General features: G+C 41.3%; 1 protein-coding gene across 1 annotated transcript in view; it reads right to left on the bottom strand.

Annotated features, from left to right (window-relative positions):
• Positions 1 to 17,625, bottom strand: part of RYR3 (ryanodine receptor 3) — an 869,465-nt gene that overhangs the window by 104,961 nt on the left and 746,879 nt on the right. Inside the window, exons 80-85 of the mRNA XM_073552155.1 lie at positions 13,825 to 13,904; positions 13,000 to 13,076; positions 12,641 to 12,714; positions 5,484 to 5,501; positions 2,961 to 3,041; positions 2,518 to 2,606 (exon numbers count right to left, since the gene is read on the bottom strand). Coding sequence (XP_073408256.1) covers positions 2,518 to 2,606; positions 2,961 to 3,041; positions 5,484 to 5,501; positions 12,641 to 12,714; positions 13,000 to 13,076; positions 13,825 to 13,904 — 419 coding nt within the window. The remainder of the gene's footprint in view (positions 1 to 2,517; positions 2,607 to 2,960; positions 3,042 to 5,483; positions 5,502 to 12,640; positions 12,715 to 12,999; positions 13,077 to 13,824; positions 13,905 to 17,625) is intronic.

Genomic DNA, 17,625 nt, shown 5'->3' with positions numbered 1-17,625 from the left:
TGTAAGGGGGACGACCAGACCTCAGGTACCTGTGTGCTGGGTCCAGAACTGAAAAGCTGCATCCACTGTTCCCGGGGGGGGGGAGCCTGAGTGAGCTGGACCTTCCCCTAATGTCTGGGGGAAGCGCTAGAGAATCGGACCTTCCTGCAGTCCCAGGAGTGCAGGGAGTGAGAGGGGAAAAGCGCGTGCAGCAGTGGGGGCATAAAAATGAAAAGCACGCACAGGAGGTCAGTTTGGCGCAAACGCAGAGCAGCGCACAATGTAGTGAGTGGCGCACTCTGCTTCACCTGCCCCCACCACATAGCACCAGCCCGGCGACAGGCAGCACTGACAGGAATCCCCCGATGTCTGCAGAGGGACCGCTGCACTGAGGAGAGCTGGGGGTGCCACAGCAGTTCAAGAAGAGAGAAGTGCTCCGCCCTGGGAGCACCAGCATTGTGCAGGCCAGCATTCGCCGTCGCCCGCTGCCAGCAGCAGGGACCAGAGAGGGAAAGGAACGGGCAGTGTGTGCTTGGTAACTACAGAGAGAAAGTGCAGGGTGCTGGTGACCACCAGAGAGAAGCTGCTCGTCAGTGGTTGTTGACGCTTGAGTCTTGGCACAAATAGGTAGCCCGCAACATGAAGCGGAAAGTGCAGTGCACTCAGTAGTGACCAGAGAACAAGGTGCAGTATGCTCCATGTCCGTGAGTACAGTACACATGCCACATAAGAGTGACCACTGACCACATTTGGGACTGACACTTGCGCCCTGACGTTGCCAGCGACTATTTGCTCAAACACTTGTGACCTAACTTCACCAGTGAATATAGTTGCAGAGCCACATTGGACTCTTACAGGACTGTGGCCCGTACCCCTGTCAGCCACTGCAGTTTATGGACTAGGCGCAGTGGAATGTACCGGAGACCCACCACTGTTGCCAGAAAACGGGGCATTGATGCCCACAGGACTTTTCTGGAAAAGACACCGTGACAGTAGTTGCCGGCGCCATTGAGTTCCCAGCAGGAGTTACAGTTAGAGGAAATCCTGACACAAGTGCTTCACATGAACTGCCGTTATCTGAACCATCGCTCTTCTACTCATAATAGCCTTTACCATCTAAACTGTTGAAAAACCCCTGTTTAACCCTTTACCTCCCAACATCCTTTTCCATTTATATTGTTTAACCCTTTACCTCCCTGCATGGAGTATTCCCATTTATTAAGCTTGTTAACCCTTGCTCTGCCTCCTGTCGGTCACTGAATCCCACGTTCCTGCGATTTCTACAAGCCTGACAGAGAGAGCTGATCAACGTACTCCACTACTTTTATGAAGGTTTCATGATTGGTGAGGCTCCCAGCAACGTATAACCTATCCTTTGGGTAGCTGTTTTAAGAAAGAATTCAGCACAAAATTTTATATCCATTCAATTTGTGTTCAATGGTGGAATTTACTCCGAAGCCATTGTCAATCTCTGGCCGTAACCTTGATTTCTATTTTCCTTTTTAGATTTGATCATTTTGTGTTTGGATCTTTGCTGACAATTGCAGCATAAAGAAATACTCCCAAGATAGCCATAATGGGAAATCACTTTTAAACACTGGGCCCAATGACTATTGTCTTCCTGACCATTGTCCTTGCCAACATTGGTTTAAGCTGGGGACATTGTGAGTAGTACACATATAACTGCAGCTATTACATATTTGGACATTGGTGGGATTGTTCTACTGATCCATCTAAACTTCAAGATGTAATTGGGCCTAAATAAGGGCAATTACGTAATATGACATTAGATCTGTCCAAATGGAATTTCTTATTTTTAATAGTGTTTTAATAGTGTTATACAAATGTGGAAGAAGAGAGCACATATACAGCAACAATTTTGTAAAATTCTCTACTTTAAAATGTGTCTGTACAATTTTAAGTGGCAGTGCATTAGCATTGAGATTTGTAGACCGAGATGTAGAAAGAACAAAATCATTAATAAGTAATTTTGTCGCCGTGTTTTGCCTCTGTTTTTCATTGCTGCTTCCCTTGTCCTATTCTGGAAGTAAGTTTTTATCCTTACTTACGTCATCAAACCCACTCAATATAGGGTTAACCGAAAACAAGATCACATCTCTGATGCTAAACAGTAGCAGATGTAAAATATTCCCCATGCATGATACAGGGAATCAAATTCCCATTGTATGAGCGGAGGCCAAACCACAATAAACCTGTTGATTAAACATACTGGAGCACTGCAGCTTTACCAGAGATTTCTCTGCTCGCTCGTATTTGTTCTATTTTCTGCCTGCTTTGTCTTTTTCTTTCTTTTTTTCTCAGTAAAAGCCTGTAATATATCTTTCATTTAATCCTAATTTATACGGAGCCTGATTGTTGCACACACTGTTATCAGCCGCAGGTTAAGAGTGTACACATTGCTACGTGACTGTATAAAGGAACCATATAAAGATTTTTCAAGGTCTGCTGGACATCTGCACAACATGGGACTACAAAAAAATACCAAAGTCTTCTGAGAAATAAAATACTGCTAGTTACCTGCAACCGTAGAAGGTAATCCACCGTGCTAATAATAATGTTCACTGTGGTCGTATTACCCATTTGGGTTCTCAGGAAGTTCTGAAAGTCTGAAGGGGAAAACAGATTTAATTTTGTAGACTGAGACAACAAGAAAAGAACATTTAGACAGTGGAAACAAAAAAAAAATAATATATATATTACATGTCTTTGTGTCTGCCAGAGCCGTAGCTTTAGTGAGGACAGAGGAAACATTTGTGCTGAGACCCTGAGCTTCTGACCACATGACCACATTAGAGGATCCACGAAATATAAATAAATAGCACATGGTAGGTAGATCTCTCATCACTACCGTAATTTAGCGTTGGGGCCCTGGAGCTTTGAATTATTTCACTGGCCTCTCATCAGAATCAATGACTATCAAAATACTCTTGGCATGACAGGAAACTTTGGGCTTAGCTCACCGTTGTTGTGTCCTTCACATAGTAGTTGCAGGAACCTGAAGAGGTCTCTTGTAAATTCATCATTCTGTAAAACCTTTTCACCTTGGAAAGACATCCAATTTCATCACACAGTTATTTGACCTTCTTGAACTGAGTGCTCACAAGCATTGTATTACAAATACCAATATCCGGATGCTGTAGTCAGCATCATTTCTAAGATTATGGAACATCGAAGAAGATAATCCTGACTATTACATCAGCCTTTATTTTATATTAAAGCAGATGTCCACCTTTGGTGACAATATAAATGTATATATACAGTGTATATATATATATATATATATATATATATATATATATATGTGTGTGTGTGTATATATATATATATATATATATATATATATATATATATGTGTATATATATATATTATTATTATTATTTATTGTTATAGCGCCATTTATTCCATGGCGCTTTACATGTAGGGAGGGGTATACATAAAAACAAGTACAATAATGTTGAACAATACAAGTCATAACTGGTACAGGAGGAGAGAGGACCCTGCCCGCGAAGGCTCACAATCTACAAGGGATGGATGAAAATACAGTAGGCGAGGTATATATATACATTTTTAGTTTTTTAATGTATAGTAAAATGCATGTATGTATTTGGGGCTAAAAATCATTTTTACAATTGGGTTTCATTAAAAATTTCATGATGTGGTCATGAATTAACCAAGTGGTACTCTGACAAAAGAATTACAAACTCCCCACCGTACAGTCATGAGGAGCTGACTGACTGAACTCTCTGTGAACTCATACTCAAGCCAGCAATTGACAGTGCGACACTGAAGCTATAGAATGCAAACTGCTAAATTTTTCAAGAAACCTAATTGCAAAACTTAGGCTTAGCTCGAATTATATGCATTTAAAGAGGTTGTCCACTACTTTATCATTGATGACTTGTCCTTAGGATAAGGCAGTAATGTCTGATTGGTCAGGGTCAACTCCCTGCACCTCCGACGATCACCTGTTCTCTGTGTCGACTGCCGATGTCTGGAAATGTTCAATTGCGGAGCTGATCCGTCTGCTGAAAACGATCACGACTGGGAACTGCACATCTGCCTCCTATTGATTTGAATAGGAGGCGGATTTGCAGTACCCAACCACTATCAGCAGAAGGACCAGCTCCGCAATTGAGCATTACTGGCCATTGGCTACAGCCGCTGACAAGGAGAGAGGTTAGTCAGGAGGGGTGCCAGGTGTCGGCTCCTGACCAATCAGACATTGATGACCTGTCCTAAGTTTAGGTTATCAATGATCAAGTAGTGGACAACCTATTTAAGTAATTAAATAATATTTGAGACAAATTCAGTCTTAGGACTATATTTTGAAACTGAACAGATCACAGCAGAACAGAGAATAATGAAATACTGTTAATAGGTGAGTGACATAGCATGTTCCAGACACAGTACAGTATAGTATCCAATGATAAAGATTAGAGATAAGCAATTTAATTTGCACTGGTACGGTGTTATGTCCAGTCCGCCATGGAATCCAATCTTCTGTGCCTGGCATCCTTGATGGCCCTAGCGCTTCTCAGACCCCATGATGTCTAGTGACTTAGGCCCCTACAACATCATAAACTGTGCTGCCACTACATTGCAGGGCCTAGTAGGTGGCCAAGGATGTAGAGTGCAGAAGAGTAGCTGCCTCGGAGGACCAAACCTCAAAGCCAGACTATGGCAGCATGAATCAATTTGCTCATTTCTAATCGCAATTAGTCACCTTCACCAGCTTCCACTGATTACGAGTCCTGCAATGCAACATTTACCCTGTGGAGCCACTGCAGGAAAAACAAAAGCAATGTATTTGATCCTCATGTTACCAGTTGATTGCAAGGTTTCAACAGGAGCACCAAAAAAAATGCACCACAGCCACAAAGTGTAAACGCAACCTGAAGATTACAGGTCCCATGAAATTGCACCTCCATGGGACCTGTAATCTTCAAGGTTGTGTTTACACATTGTGGCCATGGTGTGTTTTTTATGCTTCAGTTTTCTACTGACGTTGTGGGAAGTATGCATTCATTTTGAGTATTGCATAAAAAAAAATGCATTTCTGAAAACCACAATGAAAAATTGCCATGTGGCCAATATGTGAGAAAGTATCCTACTTTGTACTAATTACATGAGTTACATTTCTACTTTTTATAGTGGACAATAAAAAATAAATAGTTTATGTCTAGGGCCACTACATGACCGAAATATATTTTACAATTACGTTCCCTTAGAGAGGTGAAGTAACTAGTAACGTACATGAAGACAGTAATGCAACAGAAGATCTGGCAAAAGGTAAGAACTGAATAATTAGAGATGAGCAGATAACTAATTAATGTCTACAGGCGTATGCTGATAAGATGAAAGTTGGCCTGCTACTTTATCTAGTGCAAGCATGCACCCATCAGCACGTCCTATATATTGTAACAAATGTCTGGGATGAAAAGTAATTAAGAAACCATTTATCTCAAGTTGAAGTATTACATACCTCGTTCCCGGACAATGACTGCCAATCAGAAGAATTAAAGAAGAGGGAGAAATAGAGGGTTATTTTTTGAGAATATGTCAGAATATGACAGCATACAGGTCAGTGACAAGCACAAAGTAAGTTCTATGCATTCTTTACATGCCCTGTGATGTGAAAGTACAACCAGGATCTGTCCCAAAACACACTGATTTAAAATGAACTGGTTCATGTTCACTGCCTACAATAAAGTGGTTCATGGACCTGATGTCAGGGATCCAACTCTTTCTGCCTAATTTCTTCTAGAACTTAAGTCTTATAGTAAATTGTGTCATGTCATGTTACGCTATACTAGAGGTACACAAAGTGATATCCTAAGTGGGTCTGTGGGGCACAAATGAAGTAGGGTCGAAATGTGTGCCAAGGTCTGAGATGGAAGCAGATGTTGTGACACAATATTTTCTATTTTCGGGAATGTCTGACAATAATGATTCTTTGTCTCTTAACTATTGATTTTGCTTTGTGTATTACATTGCACTATTTGTGGGCATTACATTGCACTACACCTATGTAGATCTGACTTTCACAATTGTATTGTAATTAACTTTGTGAATATTACACACTCAGGTGGTGCATGTGGTTTGTGGACCCACTGTGCCACGGGGCCAGGTTTAGTTAGGAGTGACGTAGCTAAGTGGCTACCAGGTGTTCACTGGAGCTCCTGATGGTGCAGTCAGGTTTGGCTGTAGGTAGTCGCCAAATACAACTCCTCAGCAGTCCCCAGTACTGAAAATGAATGTGTGCCTGAGTACCCCATATATCTAGACTGCTGCAACCAGTCTCCGAATCAGTGCTGTCTGAGTCTCTGTGTCAGTAACCATTCTACAGAGGATACAGAACCTAGTAGTCTGAATGTAGTCCTAGTTCTATCCGTGCCTGTGTACGTGACCCCTGGGGAAAGTCTACTACTAAGTTCTGGATCCTCTCTAGATAGGTTACTTACACAGAGACTCAGACAGCGTTGATTCGGAGACTGGCTGCAGCAGTCCAGATATATGGGGTATTCAGATAGGCACATGTTCAGACACACAGGTCTCCGATACTGATTCAGGGACTGGCCGCACACGAACTGGGGGACAAGGTTCAGGCACCGGCCTTACTAGGACCAGGGACAATGGGTTCAGGACAATGTAATCACCAGAACCAGAGAACTATGGGTTCAGGACACTGGCCACACCAGGACCAGGGGACTATGGATTCAGGACACTGGCCACACCAGGACCAAGGGACTATGGATTCAGGATACTGGCCACACCAGAACCATGTAAACTCACAACTTCACTAGGAGACCATCTCATTCACTAATGTTTTACTGTGTTGCTTGGCACCTCCCTATTAGAGAGGGTACCTTTTAAACAAGATGCCTCTCAGCTATTGGCTGGGAGCTATCTTGCAGGTGCACACTAATACTAAATGCCTTCTAACCACTGGCTGGGGCAATTAACTATGTGTGCGTGTTGCTCCTTTATGAGTAGGGGAGCGTGCGTGCTAGATGCGCTGCCAGGAGCTGCAGTGCACACACAGCTGGAGATGGAGGGCACGCCAGGAATCACGTAACATGGCCAGGGCGTTGAGTATGGTGGCGCCCCTGCATGGAGGGTGAAGGAGAGCCATATTGGTGCCCCTGGCAATAGCGTTACAGTGGATATACATAAGTGCATAAACATATCTGATATCATTCCTTGGTAGTGTTCTGACATCCAGTGGCTACTCCTTGGATTGTATTCTAATCTTCATATTTTGTGTCTCTCATTGGCCTCCCCTTGCTTTTATTGCTTCTTGATTTTAATTATTAACTTTTAATTTTTATTGCATAGTTTTGTACCTCAATAAAATATTTATTGTTTATATACATTTGTGTGATTTCTGATTATTATGGAGTAATACTTATATGATATTTTAGAAAATGACCAAAAGTCTGGAATTAATATTGAATGACACAGTTTGCAACTTGACTTCATCTAAAAGCTGTTGGATTGGTAAATTAGCTGCGTCATCCTGTGGCCATGAACAATGAAGCTGCTTTTACCTGCAGTCAATGTGAAAATGGCAACAATCTTCATGTTAGTATGGTTTTATCATAGTGTGTCCTCAACATGGCGACCCACTCTTTAGTGAAGGATTTGAAATTATTTGGAGGGGTGTCTAGTTGGTAAAGCCTATACAAAGGAGTTATGTTGTACAGTGTGTGATTTTTGCCCCCACTGATGACAAGTCCCTGGGCCAGTGTGGCCAACTGCAGCACAGATTTGACATCACTATGGATTAAGCGATTGCAGTAAAACTGACTAGGACTTTACAGCAATGTATAAAGCATTTAAGTGGATGTTTGGCTAGAAAAAGTTTGAGTGCACTTCTGCTAATCAATTCTGAAGTGCCATAAAACAGTATTTGCCCCCTTCCGAATCTCTTCCATTTTTGCATTTTTGTAACACTTGAATGTTTCATATTAGTTAATAAAATTACCTTTAATATTAGATATTGATAAACTGACTAAACAAATAATGCTGTTTTCTTCAAATTATTTTATTTGTTAAAGGGAAAGTTATTTCTGCCTTACCTGGCCTTTTGTGAAAAATGAATCCCCCCTTAGCCAATGAATCAACCAGTCAATCATCTTACGTTGGTAATTCAGTACAATTTTACTAGCTGCACACAGTCATTGCTGCCAAATCTGTTGAATCCAAACATCACTTAAAAGGGTTGTCTCAAGTTTTGTCTTCAGGAGTGCACCACTTTGCTGTTTCCTTGCTTACTGAGGCCAATGCGCTCTCAAAGTTTGACAGTTTCTGTTGGTGGCATGGCTGGGCTACTGTCTGAAACGTTATGCTCTCTCATGCTGCTAGCAGAAGCAGTTTTACCTCTGCAGCATGAAACGAGTACAGGGACACTGCGGTGGACTGGATCCAACAATCCAAAACCCTCATTACAGCAGCGATCAGAATTTGTACAGGAAACAGCTTGCCAGCAGGCACTCCTTGCCTAGACCGGCCACCACTTCTGGAAATGATGGAAATGAGCTGTACTCTCTTGAGAATGATGGGAATTTTTAATAAGAGGTAAATTACAAAGTTGCTTGTTTTTATAAGCCATTTGCAATTTCACCCATTTAATAAGATGAGAAAACCCCTTTAAATAGAAACGCTATCGCATTGCTAGAACATTAGTATTCAATTAAACAATAATGAGAATCCATGCAAAGAGAAGGGGTCGCACTCATCGAGATGAAAGTTTCACTGATTTATTGACATATCATGAACATGTCAACTTGGGGGAGTGACATAAGGAGTGCAAGAAAGGCGGACAACGGCCGTTTCGCGCTGCTCGAGCGCTTCAACGGGTCCTCGAGCAGCGCGAAACGGCCGTTGTCCGCCTTTCTTGCACTCCTTATGTCACTCCCCCGACTTGACATGTTCATGATATGTCAATAAATCAGTGAAACTTTCATCTCGGTGAGTGCGACCCCTTCTCTTTGCATGGATTCCCAGGATTGACTGTTTCCAGGTCTGGCACCCGAGATTCCCAGCTGCTGGGCTTCTGTATGCCGCACATCATTTGAAGTCACACGGTAACAGCGGTGCCGTCCGCTTTTTATCTTGAGTTTTGTGATTAAACAATAATGAGAGCCATAATTCAAAAATGAACAGTGGTGAATAGAGTTGAGCGATACCGTCCGATACTTCAAAGTATCGTATCGGATGGTATCGGCCGATCTTTAAAAAAAGTATCGGTATCGCCGATTCCGATACCGGAAGTCCCATTCAAGTCTATGGGACTTCCGGTATCGGAATAAGAAAAACCCTTTCCTGCCCTTGTACAGCCTCTCTGGGGTCTGTACGGGCCTTTCGGGGGGCTGTGCCGGCCTGCCAGGGGGTCTGTGCAGGCTCCGGTGGTCTGTGCCGGCCTGCCGGTGGTCTGTGCAGGCTCCGGGGGGCTGTGCCGGCCTGCCGGGGGGCTGTGCCGGCCTGCCGGGGGGCTGTGCAGGCTCCGGGGGGCTGTGCCGGCCTGCCGGGGGGCTGTGCCGGCCTTCCGGGGGGCTGTGCCGGCCTGCCGGTGGTCTGTGCAGGCTCCGGGGGTCTGTGCAGGCATCGTCCGATGGGACTACAAGTCCCATCGGGCGATGCCTGCTACCATGACAGTGATTGACACATTAGCCAATGATGGGACAGTAGTAGTCCCATCATCCGGCTAATGTGTTAAATGTAAAAAAAAAAAAAAAATTACATGCTACATACATACTACATATATACTACATGCATGCTACATACTACATGCTACATACATACTACATATATACTACATGCATGCTACATACATACTACATGCTACATACATACTACATATATACTACATGCATGCTACATACATACTACATGCTACATACATACTACATATATACTACATGCATGCTACATACTACATGCTACATACATACTACATATATACTACATGCATGCTACATACATACTACATGCATGCTACATACATACTACATGCTACATACATACCACATATATACTACATACATACAATACATTCATACAATACATACATAGACATACAGTACATATAACATAGAGTAACATACTTACCAATACTTGTCACATTGTTCCCCGAAGCCATTGTCTTTTCCGGGATAAATATTAACATAACAAACCACAAAAATACTCACCCACGATCCGAAGCAGTCCACGAGTGTGTCCCACGACGATCTTGGGTAGAGAACTGCAGCATCAGATGATGCTGCCGTTCTCTACGGGCTGCAGGAATCCAATGACGGAAGGTAGGTATCCTTCCGCACTGTATTCCTCCGCCACTTAAAAAAAAAAAGTCCCTAGTCTCACTTTATGCCATTGCTGTGTGGGAATTTCCCACACAGCAATGGCATAAAGTGAGACTAGGGACTTTTTTTTTTTAAGTGGCGGAGGAATACAGTGCGGAAGGATACCTACCTTCCGTCATTGGATTCCTGCAGCCCGTAGAGAACGGCAGCATCATCTGATGCTGCAGTTCTCTACCCAAGATCGTCGTGGGACACACTCGTGGACTGCTTCGGATCGTGGGTGAGTATTTTTGTGGTTTGTTATGTTAATATTTATCCCGGAAAAGACAATGGCTTCGGGGAACAATGTGACAAGTATTGGTAAGTATGTTACTCTATGTTATATGTACTGTATGTCTATGTATGTATTGTATGAATGTATTGTATGTATGTAGTATATATGTGGTATGTATGTAGCATGTAGTATGTATGTAGCATGCATGTAGCATGCATGTAGTATGTAGCATGCATGTAGTATGTATGTAGCATGCATGTAGTATGTATGTAGCATGCATGTAGTATGTATGTAGCATGCATGTAGTATGTATGTAGCATGCATGTAGTATGTATGTAGTATGTATGTAGCATGCATGTAGTATGTATGTAGTATGTATGTAGCATGTATGTAGTATGTATGTAGTATGTATGTAGTATGTATGTAGCATGTAGTATGTATGTAGCATGCATGTAGTATATATGTAGTATGTATGTAGCATGCATGTAGTATGTATGTAGCATGCAGTATGTATGTAGCATGCAGTATGTATGTAGTATGTATGTAGTATGTATGTAGTATGTATGTAGCATGCAGTATGTATGTAGCATGTATGTAGTATGTATGTAGTATATATGTAGTATGTATGTAGCATGCATGTAGTATGTATGTAGTATGTATGTAGCATGCAGTATGTATGTAGTATGTATGTAGCATGCATGTAGTATGTATGTAGCATGTAGTATGTATGTAGCATGCATGTAGTATGTATGTAGTATTTTTTTTTTTTTTTTAACATTTAACACATTAGCCGGATGATGGGACTACTACTGTCCCATCATTGGCTAATGTGTCAATCACTGTCATGGTAGCAGGCATCGCCCGATGGGACTTGTAGTCCCATCGGACGATGCTTGCACAGACCCCCGGACATCAGCACAGCCCCCCGGCAGGCCGGCACAGCCCCCCGGCAGGCCGGTACAGACCCCCACAGGGTGCACAGACCACCGGCAGGCCGGTACAGACCCCGGGCAGTCCACACAGCCCCCCGGCAGGCCGGCACAGCCCCCCGGCAGGCCGGCAGAGACCCCCGGAAGGCCCGAAATGACGGCGCATCATGATGCGCACACACCGCGCATCATGATGACGTCAGGCCGTCAATCAACTGAACTTCCGATTCCGATGCCGAATTCCGATATTGAAAAAATATCGGAAGTCGGTATCGGAATTCCGATACAGCAAGTATCGGCCGATACCCGATACTTGCGGTATCGGAATGCTCAACACTAGTGGTGAACCTTCCCCGCTAGTGCCTGATCTACCAAAATTTCACCAAGAGGTCAATGAAACATATAATAAACTGAAGGGCTCTTTTGTCTCCGTTAAAGAAGTTATCAGAAAAACCAAACAAATGACATTTGAGGACTTTATAAGACTGGATAAATCTTTATGCGCAATAAATTGAGCAATCTTTTATAAGCTGCATCTCGTCTTTACTTGCGCTATCTTTATCTTATATTAAAATTTGTTGGATGATCTGAAGCATTTAAATGTGACAAATTGCCAAAAATAGAAAAAATCCGGAGAGGGGCTGACAACTTTTCCACAGCACTGAATGATTTTGCTGAAAATGAATTTTTTTTTTAGGCTGTGTGCCCACGATCGAGAATAGCAGCGTTTTGGAAGCAGCAAATTTTTTGATACCTCCAAAACACTGCGTTCTAATCATGCAGTTAAATTTGGATTTAATGCATCTAATGAATGACTATGGGGAAACTACGCAGCGAAGACTAGCGTCTCGGCTGCCGAAATTAATATGCTGCAGCTTGTAAACCCGTACCACGGGTGAGTTTACGCAGCGTTAAATAGAAGCACAGTGGGCATGAGATTTCTATAAATCCCATCTACTGTGCGTGTAATGTAGAACGCAGCAATTTGGACGCAGCACAAATGTGCTGCATCCTAAATGATGCTATCCCTTATCGTGGGCAAGCAATCTTAAAATTTTGTCAAAAAGAAGAGGCCTAAAAAATGCTTAACATTAATTTGACAAGTACATGTAAGTGTTCTGGAAATTATACTTACGTGTTCCTTCTTCTGTGACCATTCCAAGGCCTTCTGCTTTATTCTGTCTTTCAAATGCATTCAAGTCAAGAACACTGAATTAAAAAGACAAAAAACAAATGAGAATGATCCTTATATCAACCCACTATTTGTCTCAGAGGGATCTTTGTAATATTAGTGACGACTACAGAGTTGACCTTGCTCTTGCTAAGCCATGTACTGTAAGAGCGTGGGTTCAAGTTGAGACATGGTTGCATTTCAACACCAACACAGCTTTACGGCTTTATTTTTTGTAAAACAAATGACAATAACAGCATTGCATTTCTCAAGGACAAAGAATGAGTATCTATACGGAAATCAGAGGAATGTACTGTAATTACCTGCATGACATCATTAGGCCAGACAAGCTTTGGAAAAATCCAGCATCCTTTTTCTCTTTTAGGTAATCTAACATTTTCTGTAAAAAGTGGGACATTAGCGTTCTGCATCTTAGAAAATCACAAACAGATTATTAATGCTTTTGACAAAATTATAAAGCGACAAAAAAGGCGTTCCAGCTTCATGTAAAAGATCCAAGTTTTATTTAATCAGTAAAATTCCATTTTAAATGAAACAAAAAAAAGCAGGGGGTGAAAGAAAAAGAACGTGGGATTGCTTTCAAAATGTGTCACTTTTTCCTCCACCCACCTGCTTGTTTTGGTTTCCTTTGGAATAGAATTTTAATGATGAAATAAAAATTGGTTATTTTACAGAAAGCTGTAATGCCCTTTTTGCTACCTTGTATCCACACACGTATGATCAGAATGTGGTTCCACACATACTAGACTCCATTTATCCATAGTGACCTGGCTTCCCTTTCTTTTCACAAAATCACGCAAGCTTTCACAGATGGCCTTGCTTACATCTATCTGGCTTTCCTTTTCTGGTGTGACAGTGAAATAACTAGGGAAAACTAATGTTTTTTTCCCAGTTTAAACACAAAAAAACCTAAGATAAGAATGCGTCGGAAAATAGGAATACCTGACATACTAAGAAATGGTTAAAAATCGATCATAATAGTTCACTAAGAGTAGGGTTAGAACATGTGATAGGCGCTCTGTCAGGGCAAGCTCTCTTTTACGCCATCAACAAACACAAGATTGTGCAATCTACTCACAGGGCATTTCATTTAACTAAAAAAGTAAGAAAAGCAATGAGTGTATTACCTGTTGTACAACAGTATTTCCACCATTCAGAATTGCAATTCCGAGTTTTAGCGTCTCTACAACCATGGGGCCCATTTCACCTGTATAGGAAATGAGAATTAATTGTCAGGAAACCGTTTCATGACCGTGAAATATGAAGGCTTTCTTAAAGGAGTTCTATATAAATTCAAAAAAAGTTTAGATTTGTGCGTTGTGCATGCGAATAGTAACAGCCTCAATGATTACAACTACAGAGGTAAGAATATTGAAACACAAACAGAGAGCACAGAATAACAATTGTGCAGAAATATCCTGCAGTAAAACATAACAGTAGTCAGCAAGTGCTGATAAAAAGATGATAACAAATACAGGGCATTTAGTCGATACTTTTTTTGCAAAAAAATGTCTACCAAGCTGCCTCCCCGCGTCAAGGTAACCCTATTGAAGCAGTCCCTATCTAATGTACTGCTTCAATAGGGACTGCTTCAATACGGTTACCTTGACGCGGTGAGGCAGCTTGGTATACATTTTTTTGCAAAAAAAGTATCGACTAAATACCCTGTATTTGTTATCTTTTTATCAGCACTTGCTGACTACTGTTATGTTTTACTGCAAGATATTTCTGCACAATTGTTATTCTGTGCTCTCTGTTTGTGTTTGAGTCAGTGAGTGGTATGAACAGTGTCCTACCGACTTGTTCATATGTGTGCATGTCACATGTGTTTTTAATCCAGTTTTTTTCGTGCCTATGCATGATTTGAGAGACCCGACCCCTCTCTTGTGTGACATGCACATAAAAAGCTGGCTTGCACCACGTGCCCATACTGGGAAGCGCCTGTCTTCATCCTGTTCATTTAGACACTGTTCACATGTTCAGGTTTTAAATACATTAGATAGTGACTGCTTCAATAGGGTTACCTTGACGCGGTGAGGCAGCTTGGTATACATTTTTTTGCAAAAAAACGTATCGACTAAATACCCTGTATTTGTTATCATCTTTTTATCAGCACTTGCTGAATACTGTTATGTTTTACTGCAGGATATTTCTGCACAATTGTTATTCTGTGCTCTCTGTTTGTGTTTGAGTCAGTGAATGGTATGAACAGTGCCCTACCGACTTGTTCATATGTGTGCATGTCACATGTGTTTTTAATTTAGAAGTAAGAATATTGGTCGACCTACTGCATGTATGTCCTTTCTGGGACTAAATGGATACAAAATACAGTATATTTGAATAACATATGTAAGAGACTGTGCCCAAACATTTCTCTACAATTCCATCCAGCCATGACTGAAGTGAGCACCCTAATACAGCCATTTGAACCCCTTTTTAATCATGGCCACTCATTACAAAAACTTTCTCTTAATTATAGTATTTTATTGGGTAATGGTGTCCATAAAACTAAACACCATGTTTTCTTCATGTTGTGACTTAAAAAAACTGATCCCAAAATGGTGCAATATACAAATATAAAGCGATTCCCACATTTTTTTTTAGAATAATATACAAAAGAGACTCAGCATAATTAAAATAATAAGGGTAAGCAAAAATGCAACAAATGTAGTTGGGTGACAAATAAACACATTCTACACATACACAATGCACCTTTCATTTTGATTTTGATTTGATTCGCCTTCAAAGTCAATTTCTACCCTTTATAGTCATGTTGTTTTTGAATACAGGATTCTCTGCTATTATTTTCATCCCTTAGTGGCAAAGTCAAATTTTTGATATCTGACTTGTCAGTTTATGTGGCAATAACTGGAATATTTTAACATATCCTAATGATTTTGAGATTTGTTGTTTTGTTTTTCTTTTATGACACATTGTACTTTGTTAGTGGTTATTTATTATGCTTAGTTTATATATTGTCATCATATTCTGCAGCGCTTTACAGGCTTCATCATCACTGTCCCCATTGGGGCTCACAATCTAACTTCCCTATCAGGAGAGATGAGCGAATTTGTTCGGATTTTGTCCCCGAATCTGATTTTGACTTATTCGGGCCATATTCGAACAATATTCATGCTGAATGTATGTCTTATAATCGGTTCAAAACATATTCGGTAATTTCTACTCCCATTGACTCTAATGACGTTCGGCTGTGTTCAATGAATATTGCAAAAACAATATTCGATTTTGATCGTATATGGAACCGAATCCGAACAAATTCGCTCATCTCTACCTATCAGTATGTCTTTGGAGCGTGGGAGGAAACCCACACAAATATGGGGAGAACATATAAACTCCTTGCAGATGTTGTCTTTGCTGGGATTTGAACCCACGGCTGCAAAGCTACACTGCTAACCACTGAGCCACATTGTTGCCAGAAATTTTGGAAAAAAAATAAAATAAAAATAAAATAACTGCAGTTTTCAAAAATTTGAATGTTTATCCTTTAATCCAGATAGTAAACCACACAAAATAATTAATAAATTACATTTACATTTTGTCTGCCTTACATCAGCACCATTTATCAAAAGTCATTGTATTTTGTTAGAAGGTTTAACAATGTAGCAGCAATTTTTATTTATTTATTTTTTTCAAAAAAATGTACAAAACTTATTTTTTGGGGGATGCTTTCAGTTTTGAAGTGACTTTGTAGGATCTATATATTGAAACTCCCACAAAGTGATATCATTTTAAAAACAGCACCCTTCAACATATTTAAAACTGCTGTCAGGTTGTTTATTAACCCTTCAAGTGCTTTTCAGGAATTAATGCAAAGTGGCATGACAAGAATGAAAAAAAATATTTTTACCACAAGAAGGTTTCTCCCATTTGAACAGGTCACTATATCAGTCAGACTTTAAGGCCATTATTTGGTCATGAATTGCCATAGCAACCATCAGGACCACACAATCATGATCTGGATGCCCACGGGATTAAACAATGAGCCCCCCACACTCTCTTAACCATCTAGATGCCATAGTCACTATTTACAACAACATCTACACTATTGTTAGGGAAAGTACAGTATGGCAAATAGGCCACTAGTTGGGGGATACTTTAGTGTGAATAGTTAACATAGGAGGAGTCAACCGTGGTAAGCCAGGAAGATATCCTGATTTCAGTGAGTAGGGCCTTAGAGCCCGGTTAGGGCAGTTGGCTAAGCAACTTAAGGTCAGAAGCCCAGTCATCCATGGCCTGTGGGCCCGTAGTTCAGCTTGACAGAATGCAGGGCAGCTCCAGGATGTGGCCACTTACTACGTGGGCTGAAGCCCTTTTGTCTTGGGTGAAATGGACTGGGGAGCTCCTAAAAGTAGTGAAGCTGTACAGAGGGAGCGCTGCAGTACTGGATGAGCCGGTACGACTAGGGAGCATTCTGGAAGGCGTGTGGGTGAGCACAGGGCAAGAGAAGGATGTATACTGTGTTGAACCCTATGTTGAAGCTGTAACTGAAATGGACGTGCTGCGAATGGATACAAGTAAACTTATTTGTTTAAAGTTGGAATGGGACTCTGTCTCTCTGTGTAAAATCGCCAAGCATGACCCTTCAGCAAGTCAGGGAGGAACCTGACGGCATGGAACGCAAGGAGACAGGTACACCTCAGAGGGGACATTATATCTATTTGGTAGGAGAGCAGGGTGTGATTGAGCAAACGTTTTCAGCCATGACCACGACCCTGGCTCCCCTCACATAAGAATGCATGTATACAATCACTAGAATTTGCATAAAAGCCACCAGCTGTGGTATTACTGAATTCAATGTATACACATTATGCAGTAAGCTCCATCTAGTGGTGGCTACAGGCTGTCGGTATGTTGCCTTTTAAAGGGAACCTGTCAGTTGATTCATGCTATCCAAACTACAGGCAGCA

This window comes from Dendrobates tinctorius, unplaced genomic scaffold (assembly GCF_039654945.1).
Source record: "Dendrobates tinctorius isolate UK_male_01 unplaced genomic scaffold, ASM3965494v1 ptg000186l, whole genome shotgun sequence".
Lineage (NCBI taxonomy): Eukaryota > Metazoa > Chordata > Amphibia > Anura > Dendrobatidae > Dendrobates > Dendrobates tinctorius.
The sequence above is the reverse complement of the archived record's forward strand: the minus strand, read 5'-3'. Positions and strand labels throughout refer to the sequence as shown.